A 27,284-nucleotide genomic window follows, 5' to 3' on the forward strand; every position below is an offset into this window, starting at 1 on the left:
TGGCGAGCCCCTGCTCCCTCAGCTACCGGCCATCAGACAGGACGTCCGCCACACGAGCTGCAGCATACAACCTGGCCCTCAAAACCCACGGGCACCTGTTTGTGTCCTGCCTTTGTCACAGATGCGCCGGCCCGGAGCTGTCTCCACCCTGACTGCCCCTAAAACGTCCCAGCTTCCGTGGCGCATCAGCTCCCGATTTGTCGCCCTTCCCTCTGCCGGTACCATCAGTCCCCCGGTCTGACGCTGGCCGGCCCCACCCTTCATAATTGTGCTTTTGTCGCCAGTGTGTCTGCTGGGTCTGTCTTCAGAGCGCGGGCTTCACTGTCTCTGAACCACCCCAGGGGCTTAGCGTGGGGCGCAGTAAGCCCTTGTCTCCTTGACCCCTCCCAGTGCCTAGAGTCCAAGGCCAGGGAGGGGCCCCGGTTGGAGAAGCGGAGAAGGTCGTAGAAAGCAGGCACCTTCACCCCAGCCCCTTGGGGGCCGGCCTCATCCTCAGTCACCAGAACTTTCCCTGACTTCTTCCCCCCCATCCTCCCCCCACAAATCAACTCTGCCCGCGCAGCCCCCACCTGGCACAAGGAAAGGGGGGTCGTCAGCCCCATTACAGGCCTCGCTCTATGGGGCAAGGACCACCTCTGCACCCTGTCAGGCTTGCCGATCTGTCCCCGCTGGCACCTCGGCCCTCCAGATGCCCTGCCGGTGTCCCAGCCGCCGCTGTGGGGTGCAGGCCCCTGGAAGAGAAGACGACAAAGCACCAAAAGCCACCTTCGGCACGATTAAATGTTTTTTAATGCAAGAAAAGAAGTTACCTTCGGTTGCTTTTTCTTCCCACAAGTAAGTGTGGATGGGCCATGGCACCTTGACAGTGACTTCCCGACCGGGAGGCTGCCCCCACCCTCACTGGATACTGCATAGAACGGTGCGCCGGGGCCAGCGGCAGGTGACAAGGTCAGTGCCAGTGACTCAGACCCAGCGGAGGCCCAGAGAGAGCAGTACTGGAGGCATGGGGCGGGGGTGGGGGTGGGGGGGTTGAAGAGGTCAGATGGAGGAGTCCCTGAGACCTACCTGGGGAGTGCCTGGTGGGAAGCCTGCCCCCCCCCACCGCCAGTGACGGGGACGCCCGTGAGTGCGGCCAGGCCCCCCGAGGCTGTGCTGGCAAAGCTGATGGGGCCACCTGATCTGGTGGCTCGCTGCCTCGGGTCCCTCACTGCTCAGCCTGGAGGGAGGTTACTCTAAGGGCATCCGAGACAACACACTGCCCTCCTCTGCTCGATGGGAGGACGACGGAAGGAGGGTAGGAGAGGGCCTCCTCGAAATGGGGTACGAGGAGGGGAGGGGCTGGGTCGTCCCTGGTCTCCGCTGTCTGGATGCAAGGCCCAGGCCAGAACGCTAAGCCATGCTGGCTTCGTCGGGGCCCCCCACCCATCCGAGGTGGGGGAGGAGGCACACCAGAATGTTCCAGGCAAGTGGAAGGGAGAAGCAAGAAATGCCGGCTCTTGGGCCCCCGACGGGGTTTACTCTGTACATCCAACGGCTCTTGGGTGGGACCGCCCCTACTTGGAGTGTGGGAAAGGGGACAAAATCACAGCTTCTGAACAAGTGGTTAGGAAGTTACTGAAAAACTCGGTCAAGTATGAGAGGCGTCACTTTACAGAACAAAGCTAGCTTCTATGTTTTTCTGGGAAACGTTCTCGCATACCTACTCATCCCCCGGACCCCACGAGAAAGGTAGTTGGGCTTATTTCTGTGCCTGGCCAAGCCGGGGGAGCGGGGTGGGACAGGAGAGCACAGAGCAGGGCCCGTGCATAGGGGGCGACCACGGAGGGCAAAGAAGAAGGCACCAGAACCAACGTAATCCAGGAGCACGGGGAAGGGGCGGAGCCGCACAGGGAAGGAAGCCACCGGCCCAGCGAAGCCGCGCTCAGTTCAGCGACAAGCTGGGATCCTGGGGCGCCCGTCTGCACACGGCCCCGGGGCACCCCGCAGCTGCCGGGTGGGGGGCAAGCCAGGGTGGGCACGGGCCGTACGGCGGGACAGGAGAGGACAGAGGCCCGTTGTGTGCGGGGCTGTGAGATGGAGGAGGCAAGAACGCACGCTGCCTCTGACGTTATATATTAAAAATATCCATAGTTCTTGTGCACAAAATTCCATCATTCACATGCGAGTATCACCCGCCTCCCTGCTGGGCCCAGGAACAGCCTTAAAAGAAAGATGATGGTTTCCCTTTTCAAGAGCTGAGGAAACATCGCTCAGTCTTTATGGACCTCGAGAGCTGGTGACCCTTCCCCTCCCCCCAGTCTCCGCCCGGCCAGGCGGGCGCGGCGGTCGGTCACGGTCACTCGTGCCTCCGCTTGGAGGGCGGGATCAGGTGCGGGGGCAGGTCGGCAGGCAGCTCGTGGCCCTCCAGCTTGACTTTGATGAGGTGGTTGGCCAGGGCAAACTCCTCGTCATCCAGCAGCCCGTCCTTGTCCACATCGGCCAGCTTCCAGATCTTCCCCAGCACCGTATTGGGCAGCTTGGACTTCACCATCTCCTTCTTGGCGTTGGCGCCCGTGATCTTGCCGTTGACGGGCGACAGCGTGTAGAAGATCTCGTCGTAGGTGGGCTTGTCCTTGCCCACCACCCACTCCACATCGTCGATGCCCTCGCCGGCCCCCTCACCGTAGCCGTGCCCAAAGGGCCCGTTCATGGTGCCTTCGAAGGCGCCGCCCTTCACGGCCTGGGAGGGCATCAGGGACTCCTCCTGGCGCACCATCACCATCAGCCGGGCGATGTCGTTGGCCAGCATGTCGTCCACCGTGTCCAGCAGCTTGGGCTTCAAGGCCTGGAACTTGCTGAAGTCCTGAGTCTGCAGGAGCTCCTGTGGTAGGCAGAGGGGGGGGGGGGCTGGCTCAGGTCCCTTGCAGACTCCAGGCGGAGTGGGGGGAGCAAGGGATCCCAAGCCAAAGAGCTGGTTCCAGGTCTCGGCCCCGACCGCTTGGCAGCCCCTCGGCCTCGGCTCCCCGGGCTGCGGGGCAGAGGTACCTTCCCTGAAGGGCCATGGGGAGGACGGTGCTGGAGTGCCTGGCCCGCCGCCCTCCCCCCGCCGTGCAGGGTGAGTCACCGCATTCCTCTTCGTGGTGTCACGGCCGGGTCGACTTCTGATTCGGGTGGGGTGCTGCTGACTGACTCAGCTGCTTCCATTTGGGGAGGCCCCACCCCAAGAAGCTGCATTCCCTCCAGAACCACTGCCCCGGCGCCCCCCCCCCCGCCTCCCCCCGCCACCGTCTCACTCCCTGACACCCCAGCGCCCACAGAGGGTACATGCGGGGTGGCCACACCTGCATCTTGCGGAGGCTTGGGAAGTCGCCGGGGGAGATCTGGTGCTCCCGCTCGATCTTTTGGTAGATTTCTCCCAGGTTGTTCACCAGCTCTTTCTTCTTGCTCTCTTTACCGAACACATTGGGCATCTCCTTCTTGAGGGAGCTGATGATGTAAGCGTGGACCTGGAAAGACAGGAAGGGGCGGACGTCAGGCGCGTCCCGGACACCCTGTCAGGGGGGGACCTGCGCGGGGGCCGCCCCAGAAGGCTGGGACCGTAACTGGGGACGCTGCCCAAAGCAGACCAGAGCCCGTGTTCTCTGTGGCACCGGGCACCCCCCCAGCCACCCCTCCACGCAGCAGAGATGAGGGGCACGCCGTACAAGCCGAGCAGAGCCCTGCCATCCCACATGTGCAAACGTGTGGCTGATGATGTCAAGTTCACAAAACTTCAACATGGCTGGAGTTATGCTCAGTTGACCACCCTGAAGGCTCAGAATGACTAAGGATTAGGAAAATCACCTAAGGCTTTTCCCAGATGTCTTGAAGTTTATCTAAGCTCAATACCTTACTTAGACCTTCGCCAGTTAGGGGCACACCCTTCATTTCCCCACGGCTGGTGACGCCCGCAACCCTCCCAGGGCCCTGGCCCTCAGATCCCTCTGCCTTGCCAGGTACTGTCCAGCCGCGAAGGGCTGTAGCCAGCCGGCCTCACCCTCCTTCTCCCGACTGCCAGCTCTGCTCCATCAAAACCCCTCCAGTGGCCTGGCCCTGCCCTGCCCCAGGCTGAGAGCCTGGCTGAGAACCGCCTGAGGGCAGCAGGCCTGTCAAAGAGAGTGGCAGTCACTGCTCCGCCTATCACAGGCCTGGCCAGAGAGCCACTCACTCCAGGAAAAGGAAACGGTCTAGAAACCGCAGGTGCGGGACAAGATGGGAGGCCCCGGGGTTTTCCGGGCACGGTGACTCAATGTGCCCGTCGGCCGGGTGATTACAACACCATTTCTGTGGATGAGCAAAGAGTCTGCCCTTTGTTGTATCCTAGAAGGAGGCTGCGCGAGAACACAGGCGGCCCTGCCAACAGGAGGCCGGACGAGGAGAGACCAGAGCTGCCCTTCCCCGCAGCCTGGAAACGGGAGAGACCGGGGGCCAGTGAAGCGGGTTTTCTCATGGGTCCTTTTCTCAGAACCGACTCCACTCACTGGGAAAGGTCACGAAGTGAGAGATCTAGAAAACTGTGCGGCCTGTATCCCCCAGAGCAGGCTCCTGCACGTTACTGTGCATACGGACCACCAGGGGATGGCGTTCAAGTGCAGACGGTTCGGTCGTGCCAGGTAGGGCCTGAGGACTGCACTTCTAGCACGCTCCAGAAGGGCCCGTGAGCACTGTGGGTAACCAGGGTGGACACAGGGACCCGCGGTAAAAGATGAAGGGTCAGTTCTCATTACTTACGACAGCGAGCACCCACATGCTACCTGACCTCGGACCTCCAGATGGGATACCGTGAGCCACCGTGTCGGGAGCCCAGGGCGACGGTTTCACAGGCCACGGGACCGCCTCCACCGAAGCCCTAACACCCACAGAACACCCTCCTATTCCTCCATGAGCCAGGGGCGGGTGTAAACCCCCCTGCCCTCCGTGGCCACTGCTCCAGGGTGATGCACAGGGTCCCTGCTCGGCAGCCATCACCGACAGGCTCGGGCCGAAGCCGAGCGCTGAGCCCCAAGGATCCGTGACCCTCACGCGGGCACTGACGCGGCCTGAGGACGTATCCAGGCAGGCTCGCGACGTGCTGCTATGCCACATCAGGGGACACGCTCTGCCCCTCTGTGTCCCAAGGGTCCACTGGTGGCACTGACCTTTGCTTCCCAGCCCCACCCACGCCGGGGTCTCAGGGAGGCGCTCGGCCAGGCGCTGAGATCCCAGGCTCGTGAGCAGTTCCGCCGCCGCCGGCAGGTGTCGGCAGGCCCTGCGTTTCCACAGAGCACTGGGGACGGTTCACAAGGCCTCTGGGGGCTGAGGCCACCCGGGTTCTCCCTGGGCCCGCAGGCTTGCGCCCCATCTCTCCACCAGCTCTCACCTGTCCCGGCTCATGCGTCAGTCCCACCTGAGGCCTCGCGGTCGCCTGCTGCTGCAACGCCCCATGGCCACACAAATAAACTGGGCTTTATTTGTCTGCGTGTTCTGCTTTCGCAGTACGACTGGTGAGTGCCGGAAGGGCAGGGACCGTGCGTGGCAGTCCCCACTGTGTCCCCGGCGCCCAGCGTGTGCTAAGCGCTCCACAGGCCCGGGAGGGAAGCCGACGAGGACTGCGCCCCCACCTGCTCTCCAGTTCCCAGGCTGCCCTTTGGCACAGTGCTATCTTCCCACCTGGTGTCCACACGCATCAAGACTCCGTTGAGAACAGGTTGCACCCATGGGCGTAGAGGGGACTCGTTCAGACATGGCACAACGTAGGCGCGTGGCTGTGGGTCTGCCCGATGGGACTCCGGCGTCCCGAAAGCCACGGCAGCCCAATCCTGGGGCCCTGAGTGGCAGTCCCAGGCCCCCTCGGGCCCCCTCCAGCAGCGGACCACCTCCCCCCCCGCCCACGCCCCCGCCCCATTTACCTTGGCCAGCCGTGCCCGCTTGATCAGGTCATTGAGCTTCCTGAGGGCGGCGTTTCGGGGCAGAGACTGGATGTCTTTGAAGAGGTCCTGCTCCTCGGCCTCAAAGAGCTTGCGATTGTCGGGGATGAGGAGCGGGTGGGACCAGAAGGAGCCGATGTAGACCCTGACCACCTCGGGGGTGTTGATGATCTTCCCCAGGGACCACATGAGAGCCCCGTAGACCCGCATCAGCTGCTGGGTCTCGATCTGGTCGGCCTTGTTCAGCACCACGCGGATCTTGTCCTCGTGGTTCTTGAGGGCCTTGATGACCTCCGAGAACTCGTCAGAGATGTCCAGCTTGTGGGCGTCGAAGAGCAGGATGATGCGGTCCACCCGCTCGGCGAACCACTCCAGGACGGCCGCGAAGTCGTACCCTGCGGAGGGGAGGCGGGAAGAGCAGGGTGAGGCGGGGGCACCGAGGCCCAGGCTGCTCGGATGGCTCTCCTCCCGACTCGGCCCGGGGTCAGCTACATTTCCGTGTACTCACGGGGCCAGCACGGCACCCTGAGGGCAGGGGCGTCAGGCCCCCACTGTGTGGCACCCCACCCCTGTGGCACCCTCGCCCACGCAGCACCTGGCCCGGAGCACAAATAAGTCCTGCAAAAGAAGGCAGAGCCTGAGCTCTGGAGCGGCTCAGATCGGGGCGAGAGTGAGGGGGAGAGCCCGGCATAGCGAGAGCGGAGACTTGGGTCGGGGGGTAGCGGGGGGGGGCCTGCCACCTGCCAGCTGGATGCCCTGGGACGACAGAGACAGTAACAGCCACCACACCTGCAGCCGCTACTCGTGCGGTGCTCGCGCCAGGCCCCCATTCTGCGGGAGTCTCATTTATTCTCCGCAACAGGGGTTGGCAGACCACAGCTCGCCCGTCGCCTGTTCCGCAAATACAAATTTTATGGCGGGGGGGGGGGGGGCGCGCCTGCGTGGCTCAGTCGGTTAAGCGTCTGCCTCCTGATTTGGGCTCAGGGCATGATCTCACAGTTTGTGAGATCGAGCCCTGCGTCAGACTCAGTGTCGACAGTGAGGAGCCTGCTTGGGATTCTCTCTCTCTCTGCCCCTCCCCTGCTCTCTCTCTCTCTTTCTCAAAATAGTTTTATTGGAATGCAGCCACGCTCCTCGGTACGGTCTATGGTGGCTTTTGTCTACAATAGCAAAGTTCAGCTGTCAGGCCACAGACCACAGGCCTGCAAAGCCAAAAATACTAATTCTGACCCTTCAGAAAAACTTTGCTGGCTCCTGCTCTACGGCAGCCTATGACGTGTCACACACCGCCTCCCCTCGCTTAGGTCTTCCATGCTTCCCTAAAATGAAGTAGCTCTTCCCTCTGTTCTCTGCTGTTTTCCACCATCCAGTTAAAGCCTTTGGTGAACATGGACATCTAGCAAAGACTGCTAACTGGAACTCTTCCTTTAATAACAGAACTGTTTGGCTTTAGCTGATTTCAGGGCCCCACAGCTTGAGAGTGCACCCCCCCCCCAGCCTCTCTTGAGGCAGAAATGACCATGAAGAGGTGTATGAGCCCTCCGTCCTTTTCTCCCTTCCTGAAGAATGGAATGCAGATGTGATGGAAGGAGCTGGAGCAACCACCTTGAGTTCAGAGGTGCAAACTGAACATTCAGGACGGCTTTGGACTACTGTTTTCCACGGAAACCGTCTGACGACTGGCTGAAGCCAACGGATTTTTGCGCCTCTGTAACCGCAGTTTAATTTGCATCCTGTTTTACAATTCCCCCTCTTCAAAATCTTTCCACCTCTTCCACTGCCCCCAGAAGGTGTGAAAGTTCTCGTTCTCATGTTTTAGGAATCAAGAGGAGAGGAGAGGTAGGAAGACGACCACGTGAAAACAATCGCCTAAGAATCTTTGGGAAGCTTCGGTCCGAGCCCCGGAACTATCACTTCCTCTCTGGGGGATTCTGGGCAGGCCTCCTTGTCCCCGGGCTCCTTCTCCTCGTTCTTCAGCCAGCTGCTACCCACAGGCCACCTCCCACCTGAAATGTGGGCCGGTCCTCCTAAGAAGCACCAAATACATCCCAGAGTATAGTCAGGCTCCTGAGGGTACACGGCTCCTACAGGGAAGAGCCAGCCGGGACACTGCTCTCAGAAACTGGCCCAAACCAACCTCCTTGTCCTCACAGCCTGACTCTAGCATCCCCTGCACAACACACTCACTACCCTCTGACCAAACTGGGATTTAGACATGCATTCTCTAGAGTGGGGAGAAGGAAAGGACAGAGTGTCAAGAAAAGGCCCAGAGTGACCACCAGTGCCATGAGGTGGGAGGCCAGCCCTCCCCAGCCTTATGGTTAAGGAACCTTCAGGGCGGTTCATCAGAGGGGTATCCGGCCGTTCCCATCCTACCAAGCCTCACGGACCAAATGCAAGTCTATATGGCCGAGCTCCCCAAGAGGCTCCCTCCACTCAGGCCAGAACCGGGCCCTCATCGCAAGGGCTTTAAGATTAACAGTTAACACTGTGGGCGCGCCTAGGGGTGAAGTTGCTTGGCTGGATAAACATTCTGGCCGCCAGGCATCCCCCCCTCCCAACCTCACCCTGGTTCAAGTGTACCTCAGAGTTGTCTGCGTGCCCGAAGCCACAGCGTTCCAGGCCTCTCCCCACTCCGGTGCTCAGAAAGAACACAGGCCCTTAAATAAGACAGCTCTGGGTGGCTCAGTCGGTTAAGCCTCCGACTTCGGCTCAGGTCCTGATCTCAGGATTTGTGAGTTCGAGCCCCACATCGGGCTCTGTGCTGACAGCTCAGAGCCTGGAGCCTGCTTCGGATTCTGTGGCTCCCTCTCTCTCTACCCCTAACCCACTCATGCTCTGTCTCTCTCAATAATAAATAAACATTAAAAAAAAAAAAAAAAAAGACAGCTCTGTGTTCGACTCCCCTCGCCCGCCCCCTTCTGTGACCTGAAGTTATTTTTTTTTAATTTTTTTAAAAAAACATTTATTTATTTTTGAGACAGAGAGAAACAGAGCATGAACGGGGGAGGGTCAGAGAGAGAGGGAGACACAGAATCCGAAACAGGCTCCAGGCTCTGAGCTGTCAGCACAGAGCCCGATGTGGGGCTCGAACCCATGGACCGTGAGATCATGACCTGAGCCGAAGTCGGATGCTCAACCGACTGAGCCACCCAGGTGCCCCATTTTTTTTTAATTTTTAAAAAATCTTTATTTTTGAGAGAGAGAGAGAGAGAGAGAGAGAGAGAGAGAGAGAGAGAGAGAGGAAGAACAGAGAGAGAGGGAGACACAGAACCCGAAGCAGGGGTTGTCAGCGTGGAGACTGATGCGGGACTCGAACTCATGGACTGCGAGATCATGACCTGAGCTGAAATCAGACGCTTAACCCTCTGAGCCACCTAGGCGCCCCTGTGACCCAAAGCTCTTAACTTTTCTGTTACAACTGTTTCCTCTGTGAAATTCAGAAAACAATTCCTCCTCCTATGGTCATAGGGAGGACCAGAAGGGATAACACGCGGGGCTCCTGGCACAGGCCCCACTGGCAGGAGGGGCCGAGTGGCCTAGGACGGCATCATGAGTCAGGAACGGAGACGAACCTGGCTCTGAGGCCAGAAGCCAGCTTTCGCCCTTGGGGTAAGACATCGAAACTTAAGGAAAACCCCACATTCTGTCGACTCAGCATGGCAGCAACATGCATCTGTTCCTGCCCCAGCACACCAGGGAGACAGGATGCTCTGATCAGAAGCAGCCTCTGGACCGGCTGGAGTTTCTACTATCATGGGGGTAAGGTGAAGCCGGTGGGGGGAGGGGGACAGTAAAGCCCCTGGGAGTCTGAACTTGAGCCTGGGCACGGCGGTCATCAGCCCTCCCGAGGCCAGTGCAGATGGTGGGAAAGTGCCAGACCCCCAGATTCTCTGTGCTCAGAGCAGGAGAGGCGTGGAGAGGGTGCCGGGTCACTCCCGTGCCGGCTGCCAGCCAGCATCCCAGGCTGCTGGTTCCAGAGGACGGGCCCCCGCCGCCGCGCGGCTGGCTCCAGGAGCCACGGGACGGGACACCCGGAGAGAAAACTCATCAGCAGAAAACTAGAACAGGAAGGCTGAGGAGCAGGCCAGGGAAGCGGCAGGGAGGCCGCGGCGCCCGCCTGGGCCGCAAAGCCACCGCCTTTTATGGCCCACTCTGGGAACAGCAGGCCAGCGCTGGGAAAGCAATGACTCAGGACGGAATGGTGGCTCCCTCCCAGCAGAAACGAGGCCCCACTTCTCCCCTCGTCAAACCGCCCGTCCTCAGGCCATCACAGATTGGATGACTGCAGATTCACACAGCTGGGGAGGCAGCGGTGCCAGAAGCGAGGTACTGGGAACAGGGGCGCCCCGATGGGCTGGGCTCCAGCCCAAGTTAGCTTTGGCCCGGAGTCAGGACGGCGCACAGGGAGCTGGGCTCACCCCCAGACTCCACCCAATGTGGCCCCACGCGCCCCTCCCCCGATGGTGGGGGGCCCAAGACAACCAGGAAAGACGGAGAGGAGGAGCCCCTTCTGAATTGTGGCCGGAGTCACTGCCGCCGGTCCGAGAGTCCCAAGTGCCCCCCACCGCACCCCCCCCCCCCCAGAAACCCAGTTACTCGCCAACACCTCGAGCTGGAGCCAGCAGAGCTAAGTCCTTTTTTTTTTTTTTTTTTTTTTTTGCAGGTGAACGAAATTTCCTGTTTATTATGAAAAATGCTCACACTTTTGGTGAGGGAGACACGGTGGCTGGCCAAGTACATCCACAGGTCATGAAAAGGGTCACTCAGGCTCGTGTGAGGTCATCGCAGGTGTATGACCGTGCGCGACGACGTGGCTGCAGCCACCGCCGGGCCTGCCCGGCACCCACTTGTCCACCAAACCCTCACTCAGCCTGAGAGATGCTGTCGCAAAAGGCACCAAGGGCTACACCCACAGCAGCAGCACCAAAGCATCACTCAAGTCCATGCACCCAGCAAGGTGGCCAGGGCCACCACTTGGCCTAGAGCTAGGCCCCAGGAGACAAGCACAGGGACGAGCGTGCCCACGCCCCCACCCTCGCCCAAGGCAGTGAGCCTTCGGGCTTTGGGACACATTAGAGATCAGTCTCAGTGACAGGATAAGTGACGAGATCAGTGACAAGATGGCTGTCAGCCATCAGACAGCCCAATGCACAGCATTTCCTCAAGGAAAGTGGGAGTTCAAGGAGTGCTTGGTGCCAGAGACAAGGACACCCCCACCCAAGGAGATAGGGACACTTCGTCTGCCTCAGGTGGGGCTAGGACTGAGCGTGCGGACACCAGTGTCCCTATGAAGGACAGACAACGTGGTCCAAGGTGGTGAGCTGGAAAGGAAAGGCTGACCCCACAGCGTGAGGAAAAGCCAGTGCCGTCTCTGATAGGGGACAAGCTCCAGTGCAGAAAGTTCTGGAACTCTGGAGACATTATAGAACAAGCCAGGCACAAAAGGACCAATACTGTATATCTCTACCCTTAAGAAGTACCTGTAGTCAAATCCATAGGGACAGTAGGTAGAACAGGGGGGAGGGGCGACGGAGAATTAGTGGTTAATGGGGATACAGCTTCTGTCTGGAAGATGAAGAGGTTCTGAAAGGTGGTGAAGGTCACACAACAACACAGATCTGCTTGGGGCCACTGAACTGTGCACCGAAGACGGTTAGCGTTGGTGAAGCTTAGCACACGTGTGCACACAGTCGCGGGGGTGGAGGCAGGGGGGAGGCAGAAGACTCGTGTGTTCGCTTAGGGTGACCAGGCTGAGGGCTGGGCTGGGTCTCGGGGAAGCAACGGCGCAGGCCAGTGGACAGGAGGCCCAAACGTAGCCTCCCGTCCCAGCTCTGTTCCCACCAGGCCTCCTCACCAGGTCTGACCTCCCGAGGAGAGCCCCGCTCCCCGCCATGGGCACCGAGGCGGAGGAGGGAAAACCGTGACAGGTCCTCGCCCTCTCCTGGCACCCTCCAAACACAGGTAGTTCCAGCAGCTGGGGGAAAAGCTACTTCATACATTCCAAGTTTCTAGAACATCAACAATAGAGGGTTTGTCTGCAATCGACGTCTGTTTCCTGCCATTCAAGCCGCGTGGGCCTCGGTATTTCTTGCCATAGCTCCCACCACGCACGCTTCCAGCTGGTGCTGGGCCCAGAAGAGGGGCACAGAGGGGCAAGATGGAGGGTAAGGCGCTGAGAGAGGACTGGGTGGCACACTTCTGCAAGCGGGCACTCTTCAGGGAAGGGCTTTCCCGGGGTTGCTCAGCGACCATTTGCTGTGTGCAAATGTCTGCAGCAAGTTTGTTCAAAACTGCCCCAAACTGGAGACCTGTAGGCCCCTCAGCAGGTGAACGGGTAAGAAAGGAGGGCACACACATGCGACAGGGTAGGAACGGCAATGACAAAAGGGAACAGTCAGTCGATGCTCTCAAATACGTAACGAATCCCCAAAGCACCTGCTCAGTAAAGGAAGACAGACACAGAAGACTTTTACGTGACATTCTAGAAAAGGCAAGACTTTAGGGACGAGTGTCACGCCAGTGGGTTGTGAGGGCGGGGAGCGACTGCAGGGAGCTTTCCAGGTGGACGGAAAGACCAGATCTTGGTCGTGGCGGTTGCATAACAGCTTCACGCAGCTGTACGTCTAACCAGGGTGAAGACCTCCATAAATCTGACGGGGACACAAGCAAACAAACGAGCAAAGGGTGGGGAAGGGGAAGGGGAAGGACAGATGGGACTCTGGAATCGGGCCCGCGTTGGAATCCGGAGTCCTTGTGACCCCATCAGGCCACGGACCCTCTGCGAGCCTCAGTTTCTTCTTCTGTGACGTGAAGATGGAAGTTTCTAACTCACAGGGCTGCTGTGGGCAGCAGGGGAGCGCCCAGCACACTGTAAGCACTTGGTAAACGGTTGCTATCATTTACTCACAGGAATCGTATTTTGGGCTCCAGAAGCTCAGGTTCCGACGGGTGTGTAGGCAACGACCACTTATAACGCGCAAAGAATGCCTTATGCCACCAAATATAAGCGGAACATCTGCAGGCGCTCGGGCCAGCTGCTACAAAGCCGGGTGCCGGCTCGCAGCCTTGGAACGAGCAGGTGCCGGGCGCCAGCACGGGCTGGTACCGCTCCTCCGGGCACAGCGGCCCACGCCCCTCGGCGGAGCGGTGGCATTCCGGGCAAAGGCTCGGCCCAAAGCTGTCCAGGGGACCACAGGTGGGGGAACAGTGGGGGGGACAGTGGTGAGAGGGAGGCTTGGAGGAGGCCAGGGGCCCCGAGAAGGTCCTGGAAGCTGAAGGGAAACTCCAGCTGAGTCAGTACTTCCCCATCCTCTGGCCTCCTCGGGAGGTTATTCAGGAAAAGGTCTAAGCAAAGTCTGGGAATCCCTGGATTTTTTGGTGTCTGTTTTTAATTAGCTGACATTTGCTGAACACGTAACTGTGCACCAGGGACTAGGGCAAGAGGTTAACACGTATAGATTCCTGTATTTATGAACAAGGAGGCTGATGTCGCTATTCCTGTTTTATTGACTTGGCTCCCAGGGGTCGCTGCAACTCCCTAGGGCCCCCAGCTCCTAGAGTACTGAGCTGGGGCCTGCACCTTCGGTCATTATCTGAACCGTGGGTGCTGGGAAGCCAGGAGGGGTGCAGCACTTGGCCTTGCTCAAGGCTTTCAGGCAACCTCACGGAGCATGCTCTGGGCTGCAGAAAACCCCGACCCGGAGGGCTTTTAGGTGGGGCACCTCAGGAGGCAGTCGGCACAAGGGTCAGGGGGAAGGGAGGGCCACAGCGCGGCCCCACCTCTGAGTCAGAGGACTCTGGGTCTGGGCCTGGGAGGCCCTACCTGCCTACTGGGATGGCCTCCAGGCTTGGATGGAGCCTGGGAACCAGGGGCAGTCAGCAGGAGGGCAAGTGAGAAGCCAGGGCACCAGCCAGCCTTGGCCAGGCGTCCTAGTCCTCACCCACAGATGCTCTGGGGGACCGTCTCTGGCTGGAGGCAGAGAACAGGGAAAAGAAGATCCCAGTGTTGTTGGTCCAAGCCCTGGACCTCAGGTCCATTTCTGGACTCAGAGTCTGGTTTCAGGCCGGGAGAGAAACGAAAGTGGCCCCTGCGTGTGTCAGGAGAGCTCAGAAGCCCTTGCACGGTCACGACCCAACAGGGTCAAAGACTTGCCCGATCTGAGCTGTGGGCGTTCCTTGGCAGCAAAGCGTCTGCTCTCAGCCCCGGCTGGTGTGGCCACGGCTTCCGCGGGACCCGTGGGCACAGGCCAGCCCGTGTCGCCTTGCACCAACGACGTAACCTTCCCGAGCCTCTGTCTCCTCATCTGCAGAGCAGCAGTGTCCTCCCCGATGCAGCTGTGCGATAACTCAGGGGAGCGGGTCCGTGTGGCAACGGTCTGCAGAAAGCCAGGCACGAGGCCGGCCAGGCGGCGTTCTCCTAACCCAAGTTCAAGGAACACTTCCCTGCTGACGCGACTCACAGGCACAAAAGTTGCGGCCAGCTCTCAGCCACGTGGCGACAAGGGCAGGGGGTGCCCTGGCCGGGCCCCTGACTCCCAGGCCGGGGCCTCCACCTGAGCGTGCTCCCCACCGCGGCCCACCAGGGGCCTGCCGTGGGAAAACCCTGCTCCAGCTCGTGGCAGCAGCCCGGGAGCCAAGGGCGCCAGCCCCACCGGGCCCCGGGTGCCCTTTGGAATGCCCTTTATCAGTCACACAGCACTAAAGACCGAATGCTGTCCCCACAGGCCGCTTTCCCTGCTGACACAGGAGAACGTAATCTTTAAAGGCGGTCAGATTAGCACAGCGAGGGAGCGTAGCCCGAGGCCCCCACGGGGCCCCTTCTCCTTCCTGTGCTAATTCTCAGGGGGCTCTTGCAGAGCCTGGCCTGTACCCTGTTCTGGGCCTGCACGGGCCCTACGTTATCTTTCCAGGCAGTACTTCCTGCACACGTTAGGCACCACGGGGAAAGGGGGAAGACGTCCAGAGGGGCCTGGCAGATAGGGTGGGAAATGGAAGTAAACGTAAGTAGCAACTCTAATGCACGTGCAACGTCCAGAAGAACCTTCTGTTTCCAGGGAACCAGGTCGGCGGGACACAGGAACGCGTGCTATTTGCCCAGGACCCATGTTTTCTGGTGGCCCGATCTTTCTGGGAGGGAAACACCTGCTTTCCGTGCCGTCAGCAAAGGGAACAGACAGGCCACCGGCCGGGGAACTGCACTCCCCTACTCTGACTTCCTCTGCTGGACAGGGCAACACGGGCCCTTTGCAGTGACTGATGGGTGGGGCCTCCGAGAAGAAGGCCGCTCCTTCCCCGTCTAGCGAGTGGTCACCTCCCGTGAAGACCACGGCCAGCACATCTGAGAGGTACTGCCCGCTGGTCTCTCTCCGGCTAATAAAACACTGACACCAAACACGTTGCAGAGCAAATGCCAACTTGGTAACTTTCAGTAAAACACTTTAAACCAAGATATCTGGGAGGCGCCTGGGTGGCTCAGTCGGTTAAGCGTCCGACTTCAGCTCAGGTCGTGATCTCACAGTCTGTGAGTTCGAGCCCCGCGTCGGGCTCTGGGCTGACAGCTCAGAGCCTGGAGCCTGCTTCGGATTCTGTGTCTCCCTCTCACTCTGCCCCTCCCCTGCTCGTGCTCTGTCTCTCTGTGTCTCAAAATTAAATAAAAACATTTAAAAAAAAAAACCAAAAAAACAAGATATCTAAGGGCACGGAGGGAAAGAAACTTTCACAAGAAGCCCTCCTCCAATCAGAGCACTTCTTTTTTTTTTTTTTTTTAAGTTTTTTGCGACTTTTATTTCTTTGAGAGAGAGGGAGGGAAAGAGAGCGCGTGTGCACACGCACTGGCAGGGAGGGGGACAGAGAGAGGGAGACAGAGAATCTGAGGCGGGCTCCACGCTATCAGCACAAAGCCTGATGTGGGGCTTGAACTGAGGAACTGTGAGATCATGACCTGAGCCGAAGTCGGACGGTCAACCGACTAAGCCACCCAGGCGCCCCAGCAACGCGCTTCTCTTTAAGGCCCACTCCTCCTTCCTGGGCGTGGTGGGTTGGGGGGGAGGCCCTCTGTGGCTGCCCCAGGACAGAAAGGGGCCACATCTCCCACCTGGAGGGGCAGCAGACAAGCAGGGGCGAGCCCTGGTGTCTCTTGCCGGCCTCCTCCCCCTCCAAGCACCCGCCACCTGCACGGGCAACTTGAGGGCGGGGACTGCCTCGCACCCCGCGTCCTCCCCTGGCCCCCAGAGTGTACCCTATGCCTGCCGATCCGCGAACTGGAGAGCACGCGGAGGCACAGCGGCGCCTGTCCCAGAGAGGGCATATCTGGACACCGCTGCCCCCCCTTTTTGCTGACAGAGAAAGGAGGCAGGGGAGGGAAACATCCCAGCAGACGGGGCCAGGGCGCCCAATGCTGCAAGACATATCCTCCCAACCTGTCACCCGCCGAGCTCTAAGGACGCAGGCTGACGTGTCAAAGACACTCTTCCCAAGCAGGGGAACCTCACCGCACTGCTGGAAAACAGTGATGTCTGTCAGGGCGCCCGGGTGGCTCAGTTAGTTAAGCGCCCGACTGGGTTTCAGCTCAGGTCATGATCTCGTGGTTCGTAGGATCGAGCCCCAAGTTCTCTCTCACCTCTCTCTGCCCCTCCCCCCACGCACTCTCGCGTGCAGGTACGTTCTCTCTCTCCCTCTCAAAATAAATAAATACACATTAAAAAAAAGCAAGCAAGCAAGCAAGCAGTGGTATCTGGGATCCCTTTTACAAGACAACGAGGGTCACGAGCCCTTTCCCTCGAATACCTGAACTCCGAGCTCTGAAGGCTGTAAGTGAGCACAGACTGCCGAGAAGGTAAGCCGGTGTTTGTCAGCTACTGTCCCCATCCGAAGATGTGTACGCATCAGCTGACCTCTGCGGCGGGGAGGTGGCCGCCCAGAGGTGCCTTAGTTCTCTATCCGATGGCCCCCAGTCTACCTACTCTTCAAGGTCATTAAAAAGGTAACACGACAGGAGTGCCTGGGTGGCTCGGTCGGTTAGGTGTCTGACTTCGGCTCAGGTCGTGATCTCACGGTTTGTGAGTTCGAGCCCCACGTTGGGCTCTGTGCTGACATCCTGGAGCCTGCTTCTGATTCTGTGTCTCTCTCTCTCTCTCTGCCCCTCCCCTGCTCACATTCTCTCTCTCTGTCTCTCAAAAATAAATAAACATTAAAAAAAATTAAAAAAAAAAAAAAAAAAGATAACACGACAGAGTCTCAAAGAAAAGTCCCTCCAGGAGAACTCAGGCCTGGAAGTGAACAGAGAATAAATTCCCCCTTGTCTGGTCTTTCTCTCGCATGCTTATCAGGTATTTTCTTACAACCAGGTTGAAACAACAGCAGTAAGAGAGGGAAAACTAGCCCTCGTCTTTTTGTTTGTTTTAAATATTTATTTTATCTCTACACCCAACGTGGGGCTCGAACTCCGAACCCTGAGATGAAGAGTCGCACGTTCCTCTGAGCCAGCCAGGTGCCCCTAGCCCTCTCCTTTTTAGAAGGGGTCCCAAAGCGGCTCCCTTCACCTCCTAGGAGTGTCTTTGTCATCAGGGTGCAGAACCTGAAAGCTGAAACCAGACCGAGAGATAGAATTAGGGCAGTTTCAAGATGCTCTGATGTAAAAGCCCTTTTCGGCCGGGGCCCACAGCCTGGAAAAAAAGAGAAGCTAGGTTTCTCAGGACCAAGAACAGGGCCCCCACCTCCTCAGAGCCACAGCAGCCACAAAAATCCCCCGAATGTCAGGCTGCTGGCTTCAAAGGCAAAGCTCGCCAAGGCTGGGCCGCCCAGAGGGAAAGGGGTACAGGAAAGATTTGCAAGTTAATGGTAAACAAATCTGGTCACTTGTCTTCAACCCTGAGTTTGATCTTACTTCATTCGCACATTTGTAGCTGTAGGCCCCACTCCTAGCCTGCCCTCACGCTCCGGGCAGACAGCAGCCCCCTTCCCATTCGAAAAAAGGAACAGCAGCAGAAACGTAACGCGGTTCAGGCTCATCCTGAACCGAATCTTCAGAAGAGCCCGGCAAGATCGAGTCAGGAGTCTGCACGACTAGGGGCCCGACACGCTAACACTACCACTACCCGGCATGGAAACCGCCCACTGCGCACGGCACGCAGGGAGGCTGCTGATTTAACACTGAAGCAAACTTAAACACGTTGCCACTAACCCCTGAAACAAATATTTAACAAACTCCTGCAGCTTCTCCTTTGGGCTCACTTGTTCATGTCAACTGTTCTCTCACAGACCTGCTGGGCTTGCCAGGAATTCCTATGGTGTTGGAAGCAAAGCTTTTAAACATAAACTAAAGTGAGTGAGCCCCAGGGGGACCAGGGGCCCGTTCCGAACGGCTGTGCTGGCCGAGGTACCTGGAGCCCGGACCCGGAGTGACTTCCTGTGACCTCGCAGCCAGCCCGAGGTGCCTTCTCGTAAACCTGCCCTCTTTTCCAGATGCCCCAGGGGTTGGAAAGCATGAAAGCCACGCGAGATTGGCTGTGCTCTGCCCCAGACAGCTCTTAGTGATCTGGGCAGAGGCAGCCAGGGGAGAGAGCAGCTCCTGACCACTCTGGGCTCAGCGCACTGTGAGGACACGAGGTTGATATAGAAGGGTCCCCGCCTGGGCGGGAGAGACCCGGAGGGCAGCATCTGGTCCACGCGGCGGACATCAGACGGAAGGTGCCCCGGGCCGTGTCGGAGGCTGTTTACCTCTGCTGATGCGCTGTTTCTCTCCAGACAGGATCCCGGGAGTGTCGATGATGCTTATACTGTCCAGGACTGGGTTGGGCAGCTGCGCGCACATGAACCTGCACGAGAGCAAGAGCCCAGAAGAGAGATGTCAAGACTCGGTTATTGGTGCTCTAGATGTGACAGTGGGGCATTCCGTACCCCTTCCTCTCCACCTCTGCCCTCCTTTCCAGAAGCAAAGAATGTCAAGGTTTTCTACACTCGTGGTTTCCAGGGGTGGCCATGGAACAGCTCATTCTCTTAGCTGGGAATCCAACCAGAGGCTCAGACTGGCCTACATCAGCACTTTCCCCACGCGAGCTTTGTCCCCAGGGTTTAGGAGTTCAGCTTTCAAGTTGCTGATATGGTATGAAAAGTGCACGAGCCTGGGTCACCATTCAACTCCAGAAGGGAAACAGAAGGGGACCCCGGGACCCTGGAATTCTGTATTAAAATGTTCAACCACTTGGCTGAATTTCCATATATACCGAAGGCAGCGAGAGGCTTTCTTACTGCTGCTGGGCCCAGCTGCCTGGGTGAAAGGATAGCCGCGGGAGGCGGGTAACAGCTGGGGGACACGTGGGCTGGAGCCGGGGGGCCGGTGGGGGGGGGGGGTAGGGCATGGAAGCACAGACACGGTTCACGGTTCTCTGGAAGCCACAGCAGGCCAAGGAAGAATGAACGAAGCCACAGACAGGATGACAGCTCCTGAGCCAGGGCTTAGCTGTGTGTGTGTGCCTGAATTCCCACTGAGCTTAGAACAGCCCAGAACAGCAAGGGGCTGTCCCAACTGATCACAGAGATTCTTTGCTGGACACAGCCGCTTCTCTGAAAAAGATACTGTGAGCAAAGAAAATACGGACCCTTTGTCTGTAGGACGCAGGCTTAAAAAGCTGCCTTGCCCACAGTGAGGAGGAATCTGAGCTGATAAGGTTCTCCTATCGGCCCCAACCCCCCCCCCCCCCACACACACACAAAGTGACCAGTGGCCGGGCTAAGGGCAGCTGGCCAAGGGGAGAGGTGCCGCCTGCAAGCACAACGGAGCCACATCAGCTGACCCGCAGACCTTGGACCTCGTCCTCACCAGTGCCGGCAACGGAGCCGGGGTGCCGGAAGTAACTGCAGGCCAGACCCGGACCCTGCTAGGGAAGGGCGTCACTGAGAGGAGCCCAGATTAAAAGAATCTGAAGCAGAACCGGCTCCGAGAAGTTACAGACCTAAAAACGCCCCGTAAAGGAGACTGTGGAGCAAGCTCACGTGTGAGAGACGCAGGAATAAGACGCCCTGCAGGGCCCGGGGAGCAGGCGGTGCATGGGGCACACGCAACATGCATTTTTCACCAACAAGGACGCACCGATTTCATCTCACACTCTACGTGGGTGGTACCGGTTACACAACTGAGTCCTCCCAGGATGCTCTTAGGACATCCTGACGGCACCCTGACTTGGTCGGCTCCATCGGAGTCTACTCTTGGAGCGGCCACTTACGGTAAAAGGCCAGAAAGTCAAGTTCATGACTCAACGGGGTCTCTCTCCCTCTCTCTCTCTCTTTTAATTTAGAGAGAGAAAGAGAGCAGGGGAGAGGGGCAGAGACAGAGAGAATCTCAAGCGGTCTCCATCCACAGCCAGCGCAGAGCCCAACACAGGGCTCGATCCCACGACCCCAGGATCAAGAGTCAGTTGCTTAACTGAGTCCCAAGAGCTCCTCAAGGCGTCTGTCGAAGTGTGCCAGGAGAGGCCGTGTCAGGCGGGCAGAGAAGAGCCCCCTTTGTGCGCTCTGGCCAGCCGGGTAGCACCTGGTGTGCTCCATGGGCTGATACAGCTTGGGGCCCCAGCTCAAGGGCAAACCCATGCCACTTGACCCTTGGCTGATAAGGCTCCTTTGGGCAGTGATCGAGAACCCTCCGGAGAGTGGCAAGAAGGAACTGAGGGGTGCCTGGCTGGCTCAGTCGGCAGAGCATAGGACTCTTGATCTCAGGGTTGTGAGTTCAAGCCCCACGTTGGCCGTGGAGCCTACTTAAAAAAAATACACACACACACACACACACACACACACACACACACACACGGCACCAACATCATCAGAGTGCCTGCCTTGGACCCGGCACCCCCGAACTGCTCTTTTTTTCAGGCAGAAGCAGCGGTAGGTGGTAACTGGCTGCATGAAGGCCCGTCAGCGCTGCTCTGGTCAAGTCTGACAAGTCAGCAGAGCCCTCTGAGCCAGGCTTTCCTGAACCACCGAGGTGCGGGGTGCCTAGATGATGTCTACGATCCCTTCCAACTCTGAAACTTTAGGTCTCCAGATTCAGAACACAGGTCATATCCTTTCAAAAAACGGTCTGCTCTCACAGTCGGAAGTGGAGACGCAAAGACAGAAGTAGGTGTAGCTACCCTCCGTTCTAGCTTCCCAAAGTTCAGCGTGAAAGTCAAGACCTAATAATGCTCGAAATTTCCAGCACAGCAGCCAAACTTTCCACGAGACCCTATGGCACCCACCGGCTAACAGTCTGGGCTAATTGCCTATCTAGAGGCACAGTAATTCCAAAACACTGGTGTAATACCGGAGGAGGGCTCACGGCTAAGAGGGCCACGCCTCTCACATGAAGGGCTTTACTTAGCCCTGGCCCTTGACACACGAACGCCATCAACCACCAAACAGGACAGGCTTAAAACGCCTGAAAGGGACAAAATAATACAACAGAAGCCTGCCTGTCTTTTCTATTAAAGGTCAGCTCTGTGCACAGAAGTAGGCTGGCCACTGGCTCGGATCAGGAGCAAGCTGGTTCACCCTGTGTGGCTGGACAGTGTCTGGAAAGGAATGTGATCATACAGGGCGGAGACCTGGAAGGCACGAGTCAAGGATTCTTTCCTAGGCTCTTCCCAGGACCCAGACTTTGAAAGGCATGTGGAGTCACTCCTTGAATGGGGGGGGGGGGTGGTGGCAGAAAAGGCAAATCTGTCAAGTCCTCTGGTATGTCTCTGGGGGTAGGGGTGGGGAGAGGAAATTTAGTATATGTACTGCCGAAGCGAGCACGGGGAGAGGGACTTTAGAATCACGGACTAGCGCCTTTGAATTCCTTTACAGAAGTGTGAGCCTGGCTGTTGCACTCCTTAGAACAAGGGCCAATGGGTTTCGTTCCCAGCATCGTGAGGGTTAGTCTCTTGGAGGATAACCCTGATCACGAGGAGGCAGATTTCACCCATTTAACCGGGGAAACTGAGGCTCAAGAAGGTTAAGGAACGTCCTAGGGAGGGATTCGGGGCCCCGGTCTCCTTCCAGGACTCCCAGTGCCACAGCCTGAGGCTGCTTCCTGAAACTCCTAAAGCAGCACAGTTTAGAGCTGTGCCTGCCCCCTACCTGAAGAGAAGTGTTCACACCCCATCTGTCCGCTACCTCGTGGGCTGCCCCAAACTCAGCAGGCCACAGGAGATCCTCCTTGTCCCTCCCACATGAAACCACTGGTCCCAGGGGAGGCACAGCACACCAGCAAAGGGAATGACTAAAAGTTTCACATATTTTTCCAGGACACTTAAGAAACAGACATTTGGAGAAAGGGAGGGAGCAAGGGGCCGGTATGAATGAATTACACGCACCCACTCTGGGGAAAGGACTACTTTGTGGAGAGGTGGAGACAGAATCTCTCACTTTCTCAACGCGGATCGCGGTTCTGAGGGAAGCAGGGCTAGGATCGGCAGGAAGGTTTGGGGGTTAAACTGATAATCTGGAAAATTATGGGGGGGGGGTGACACAAGCGAGGGGGGGGGCGGTGGCGGCGACACCCCCTCCCAGACCTCTGGGTGAGTTTTTGGTGCGAAGAGGCAGGGGCCCTTGTCCCAGGGAGTGGTCGCCGAGGGGCTCGCTGGGGCCTCGGAGACAAAGGACAACGGGGGGTGGGGGTGGGCAGCGGCCGCGATAGGGTCAGGACCCGAGTGCGGCATGGGGGGGGTCCCCCCTACGCGCCCCGGGGGCAAGGGGCGGCTACCTGTTGAGGAAGGCGTTGCCGAAGGCGTTGAGCTTGCGGAAGGGGCGCCGCGGGTCGACGACGAGCGCGTTGCCCGGCACCACGCCCTCGGTGGGACCGTGCATGACTGCGATGAAAGAGTCGGTGGTGGGCTCGGGCCCGATGCGCATTCCCGGAAAGTCCTGCTCGATCAGGTGCCGGATGAAGGTGGTCTTGCCCGTGCTGTACTGGCCCACAAGGAGCACCATGGGCTTGTTGTCGAAGTCAGCGTCCTCCAGCGCGGGCGAGTGGAACTCGTGGAAGCGGTAGTGCTCCTCCAGGGGCAGCAGCTTCTGCGCGTACAGCTGCCGCAGCCCCTCGGACACCGTCTGGAAGAGCTCCGGCTCCTTCTTGCGGCGGGCATCCTTGCTGACCCAGCTGAACATGCTGCCGGGGACGGGGCCGGCTGCTGCGGGGCAGAGCGGCGGCTGAGAGCGGGGCGAGGGCGCAGAGCCGAGGCGGGGCCCGGCCGGCCGGCGGAGGGGCGGCGGGGCAGGGGGCGGGGAACGGCCCGTACTGCGCAGGCGCACAGCTCGGCCCGCTGAGCGCCCTCTGCGCAGTGGCGCGCGCTCCTAGCCGTGCGGCCTTTATAGGGCCGGGCCCGGCGTTCGGGTGCGCGCCGCCGCCGCCGCCGCCGCCGCCGCCGCGACAGGCCGCGGGGAACTGGGCGGGGGAGGAAGAAGCTCCGCCCGCGAACCCCGCGCCACGTCCTCCCCTCCCCCGGCTCCCATTGGCCGACTCCAAATATCGCGAGCGCCGCTCGCTCCGCTCCCCGCCCCTGGCCCGGGTGCCGTGGCAACCGCACCTGTTTCTCACCCACCGCCCGCCCTCTTTGGGGCCGCTCGCGGACGTGCTGCGGTTGGGAAGCCGGGGAGCCGGGGTCGCGCGCGAAGAGGTCGGGGAGTCTGCGTGCCTTCCAGCACCCGCGAGACGCCCAGTTAGATACCCGGCTCCCTGGCTGCGCGCCGCACCCGCGCTCCCCCCACGAACGGTCCTCCCGCCCCCACTGGCTCAGAGTCCCCGGAAGTACCGGCGGACCCCGGGGGCCTCGCTCCAGTCTGAACAGGCCTTCCTTGCCTCCTCCTCGCCCCTGCTTCCCTGATGCTACTTCCTACCCCTCTTCGTCTGCTTTGGGGAGAGGGGGAGAGAGGAAAGAGGGAGTAGACGAGGCAGAGGGAGTAGAACGCCCAAGGCGGGTGGTGACTGGGGAAAGAAAACTGGGGAGGGAGCAAGACGCCCCTGGGGAAAAAAAGCGACCAGCAGCAGGAGGCCTGAGCTGCCCTCAGGCCAGTGGGGCGGGGAATTGTAAGATGGACACAGCAGCAGAGGACACAGGACCTACTGGGGAAGAAGAGATGGCCTCTCTGAAGGGGCTGCATCTGTGGGAGGTTGGGAAGGGGTACAAAGGAAGTTGAGGCCCTTTGGCCGCTTGAGTTTTGAGGAAGTGAAATCGGAAATTCCCTATGTGGGGTGGAGGGGAAATGTGGGGCAACAATGAAATCTTGTGGGAACCTAGGGGGAATTAAAAAACCCAAATACTTCTGCTTTCCTCTTAGGGTCACCACCAGTTAACCGGCTTTTACTCTGATCTGTGCCCCATCCCCTTACCAGTTCCTGGCTGTTCCATTAGGCTCCTTCCCCCGCCATCATTCCCTGCCACGTATAGGCCCCTGGCCCTGGCTGTCCAGGCCGGTGAGAATGTTCAGTGGGTGATGTCAGAACTTGGGGGGCTGATTGTTACATAACCAGAATGAGGCTACCAAGGTGTAGGAGGGGGTCGGGGGTGAGGTGGTGGTGAGAAGTTCCTAGATGGATCTGAAATGCACCTGAGAACTCGAAAGCCTCATGTCCAACTTTCCGGCTTCTGGGAGATGTGGGAGCCTGGAGGGCCAGGTGCCTGTATCCGGGAAGAAAGCAGGCTGGCAGTATAAAAGGATGGAGGCAGGAACTCAGATCTGAGAAGAAGCAGAATATTAGGGAATCTGGGTCAAGTGGGAGCCAGAGAGGGCAAAATGGAAGGTTTGGTTGCCCACCCCTTGTAGGATTGGGCCTCAGTGCCTTCTGAAGAAGTAAAATGTTAAATCCGTTGCCTCCCACCCCGCCCTTTCCCTCCCTAATCATTGGAAAGTCCTGCCTGTAATCTTAGGTCTCTGACTTACTGCTTTTATTTGAGATTTCATTAGTGTTCTTGCATCAATCACAGTAAAACAGAAGCTCCAAGGGTCTTTTTTTTTTTTTTTTTTTTTTTTTTTTTTTTTTTTTTTTTTTTGGTGTCAAAAAAAGACATTGAGCCTCTTAGGGCTGTCACCAGAGGCTGAGTGCCAGCTGGTGATCAGGAGCCTTGGGTGGGTCCAGTCCAGACTTCCTGGGCCAGCCTTAGAAGCCAAAGGACTTGCCTCCTCCATGGTGCTTTGAGGGGTCCACCCCGGAGATGCAACTTCTGGGCTGTTCCAGGGCAGAGCTCGGGGCTGAGGATCCTGAAAGAGATGGTTGTTCAATGGCCTGAATGGGGCTACAGCGAGCTCCCCCTCGGCGGCGTTCACATTGACCGGCCGTGGTTTATCACATCTCCCCAGAGCCCTTTGTGCTGGGAATAGCCCTCCCAATAAAATTGAAAAACAAAATGTTCCTGGGTTATTTATACATGAGACTCAGCCCGTGTTTGTTACATATGGCCGCTTGGCTTTCTCCAAGGAGCACAAAGGACTGGAAGAAGGCATCTCTCTCCCTCATGAGGCCCAAGTGGGCAGAGATCAGTTTTCCCAGTTTCACGGAGTTGGCGCTCAGGTCCTGGCCAGCTTCCTCATCTGGTAGTTCCCAGGTTGTGAAAACGGCCTAATTTTCTGTGTGTGTGTGTGTGTGTGTGTGTGTGTGTGTGTGTGTTGAGTAGGGTAGATTCTATTTGGTGGGAGTTTTGTAAAACACGAATGAAGCATTTCACTTTGGGTGTCTCGGTTTCACTTCCTGTCTATCTTGAGGAAGAGTTCGACTCTTTTCCTTTTTCTCGGAAATGATGCCCCCCCCCCGCCCCCCAGCGTTTCCTTCTTTCAGATGCAGAAGCATACACCTGCAGTCCCAGAGATTGCTCTCAGCAGAAGGGGGTTACCTGCTTTCCCTCAAAGCCGGCCCCTCAGTCCCACAATGGCCTGGTCTAGAGAAGGGTCTGTACGAGGCTGGGAAAACCCAAAACCACATGGGTTTGTGTAGACACAGCTTTCCCTGCAGTCTGGAGGAACAGAATTGGCCAAGAGATGAATTTTGTCAAAACAAGGTCAAGAGATGGGGAGGGCTGTTCCTCTGCAGGCTGAGGTCTCCAGCGCTGGCCACGAGCACATCCTCTGCACCCAGTGAAGCCTCTCTCCTGAAGAGCACAGCAGTGCGTGTGGCCCTGGGGCTAGCTAGGGTCCTGGGGAGAGTTGCCGGATCTGGAGGTGTGTCCAGTGGCAGGGATAGGCCCAGCTTGGAGGTGACAGAGTGTCAGGGCTGCTCAGGATCTCTGCTGTCAAATCTCAGCGAGAAAAGCCCAAGGCCCAGGGACGGTGAGTGCCTTGTTGGAAGTCACTCGGGCTGAATAAGAAGCTGGGCCTTTGGAATCTTAACATCGCCGCCCTCTGCACGCTCAAATCTGGAAGTTGCGAGGTTGGGCTGGTGGCAACGCAGAGGAAGGGAGTTTCAAGAACCTCTTTCCCGGCTAGGTGCAGGCTGGGGTTAACTCTGCCCTTAAGCTCTGCAGCCTGGGGGCCCAGCGTGCAGATGTACAAGGATGCTGTGTATACAGAACCACACAGCGCTTTGCAGAGCTGAGCCACAGAAGCCTCCGAGCACTTTTGGTAATAACTCCACCCACCGCTGGGCTTCCAAGCTCCCCATCTTGCAGGGGCTGCCGGGGCTGGAGCGGCAGGCACCACCCCCGCGCTGCCCTCCAGGCCTTTGCTGTGGACGCATCGGGTTTGGGGACTCCGTGGGAATGAGTTTATTATTTGGCACATGGGAATTCTGCCTTTTACAGTGATACCATCGGGGTCCTTGGGCAGGGTCTTGGGGTCTCCTTACTCCATACTGATGGGAATGGTGGGCATAGGAGGAGAAATGGCAGAAAGAGGCTCAGGTCAGCAGGGGACGTGGGGGATGCGAGGAGGCCGTCGGCCAGTTACGAGGCTGCCAGGGCTCAGTGGCGAGGTCAGAGACAAGATGGGACTTGGGAGTTCCGGTCCCAGCAGCCGGAGAGCACACGTGAGGGGCTCAGACGTTGCTGCCGGGGTGATCGCGGTGGTGGCCCCACCTGCGTGAGCGCAGGCCACCACCCTCTTCGCGTCCCCTCCAGGCACGCTTTTCTGCTGCAGCTGACTGTCCCTCACCATAGCCTGGAGCCCCTGTTCCCCCACGGCTGGAGGCTACCCTGAGCCTCCCCACGGGCCTCACGGGGAGCAGCACTTCCGTGCCCGACAGTGTGTCATACTTGGCCACCAGGGCACAAGCGCAGCTCCTCTGGCCCAGCCCCTCACACCCACACACCTCAGTGCGGGTCAGACACGGTGCCCAAGGCCACCCTCCAGTCCCCTCTGCTGACCTACGCCTCCCCCCTCCTTCTCCCACATCGGTCGCCACGCAAGTCCCACTGA

At 58.7% G+C, this 27,284-nt stretch overlaps 1 protein-coding gene across 1 annotated transcript; it reads right to left on the minus strand.

Moving 5' to 3' along the window:
- Positions 1-771: 771 nt before the first annotated feature.
- On the minus strand, positions 772-24,353 carry EHD1 (EH domain containing 1). The gene is made up of 6 exons (XM_042957641.1): positions 24,271-24,353; positions 22,645-23,071; positions 18,645-18,742; positions 5,907-6,319; positions 3,321-3,485; positions 772-2,860 (listed from the first exon to the last, which is right to left on the minus strand). The coding sequence occupies exons 1-6, from the start codon at positions 24,287-24,289 to the stop codon at positions 2,336-2,338; spliced, it is 1,647 nt and encodes a 548-aa protein (XP_042813575.1). The 5' UTR covers positions 24,290-24,353; the 3' UTR covers positions 772-2,335.
- Between the last annotated feature and the right edge of the window lie 2,931 nt (positions 24,354-27,284).

This window comes from Panthera tigris, chromosome D1 (assembly GCF_018350195.1).
Source record: "Panthera tigris isolate Pti1 chromosome D1, P.tigris_Pti1_mat1.1, whole genome shotgun sequence".
NCBI lineage: Eukaryota > Metazoa > Chordata > Mammalia > Carnivora > Felidae > Panthera > Panthera tigris.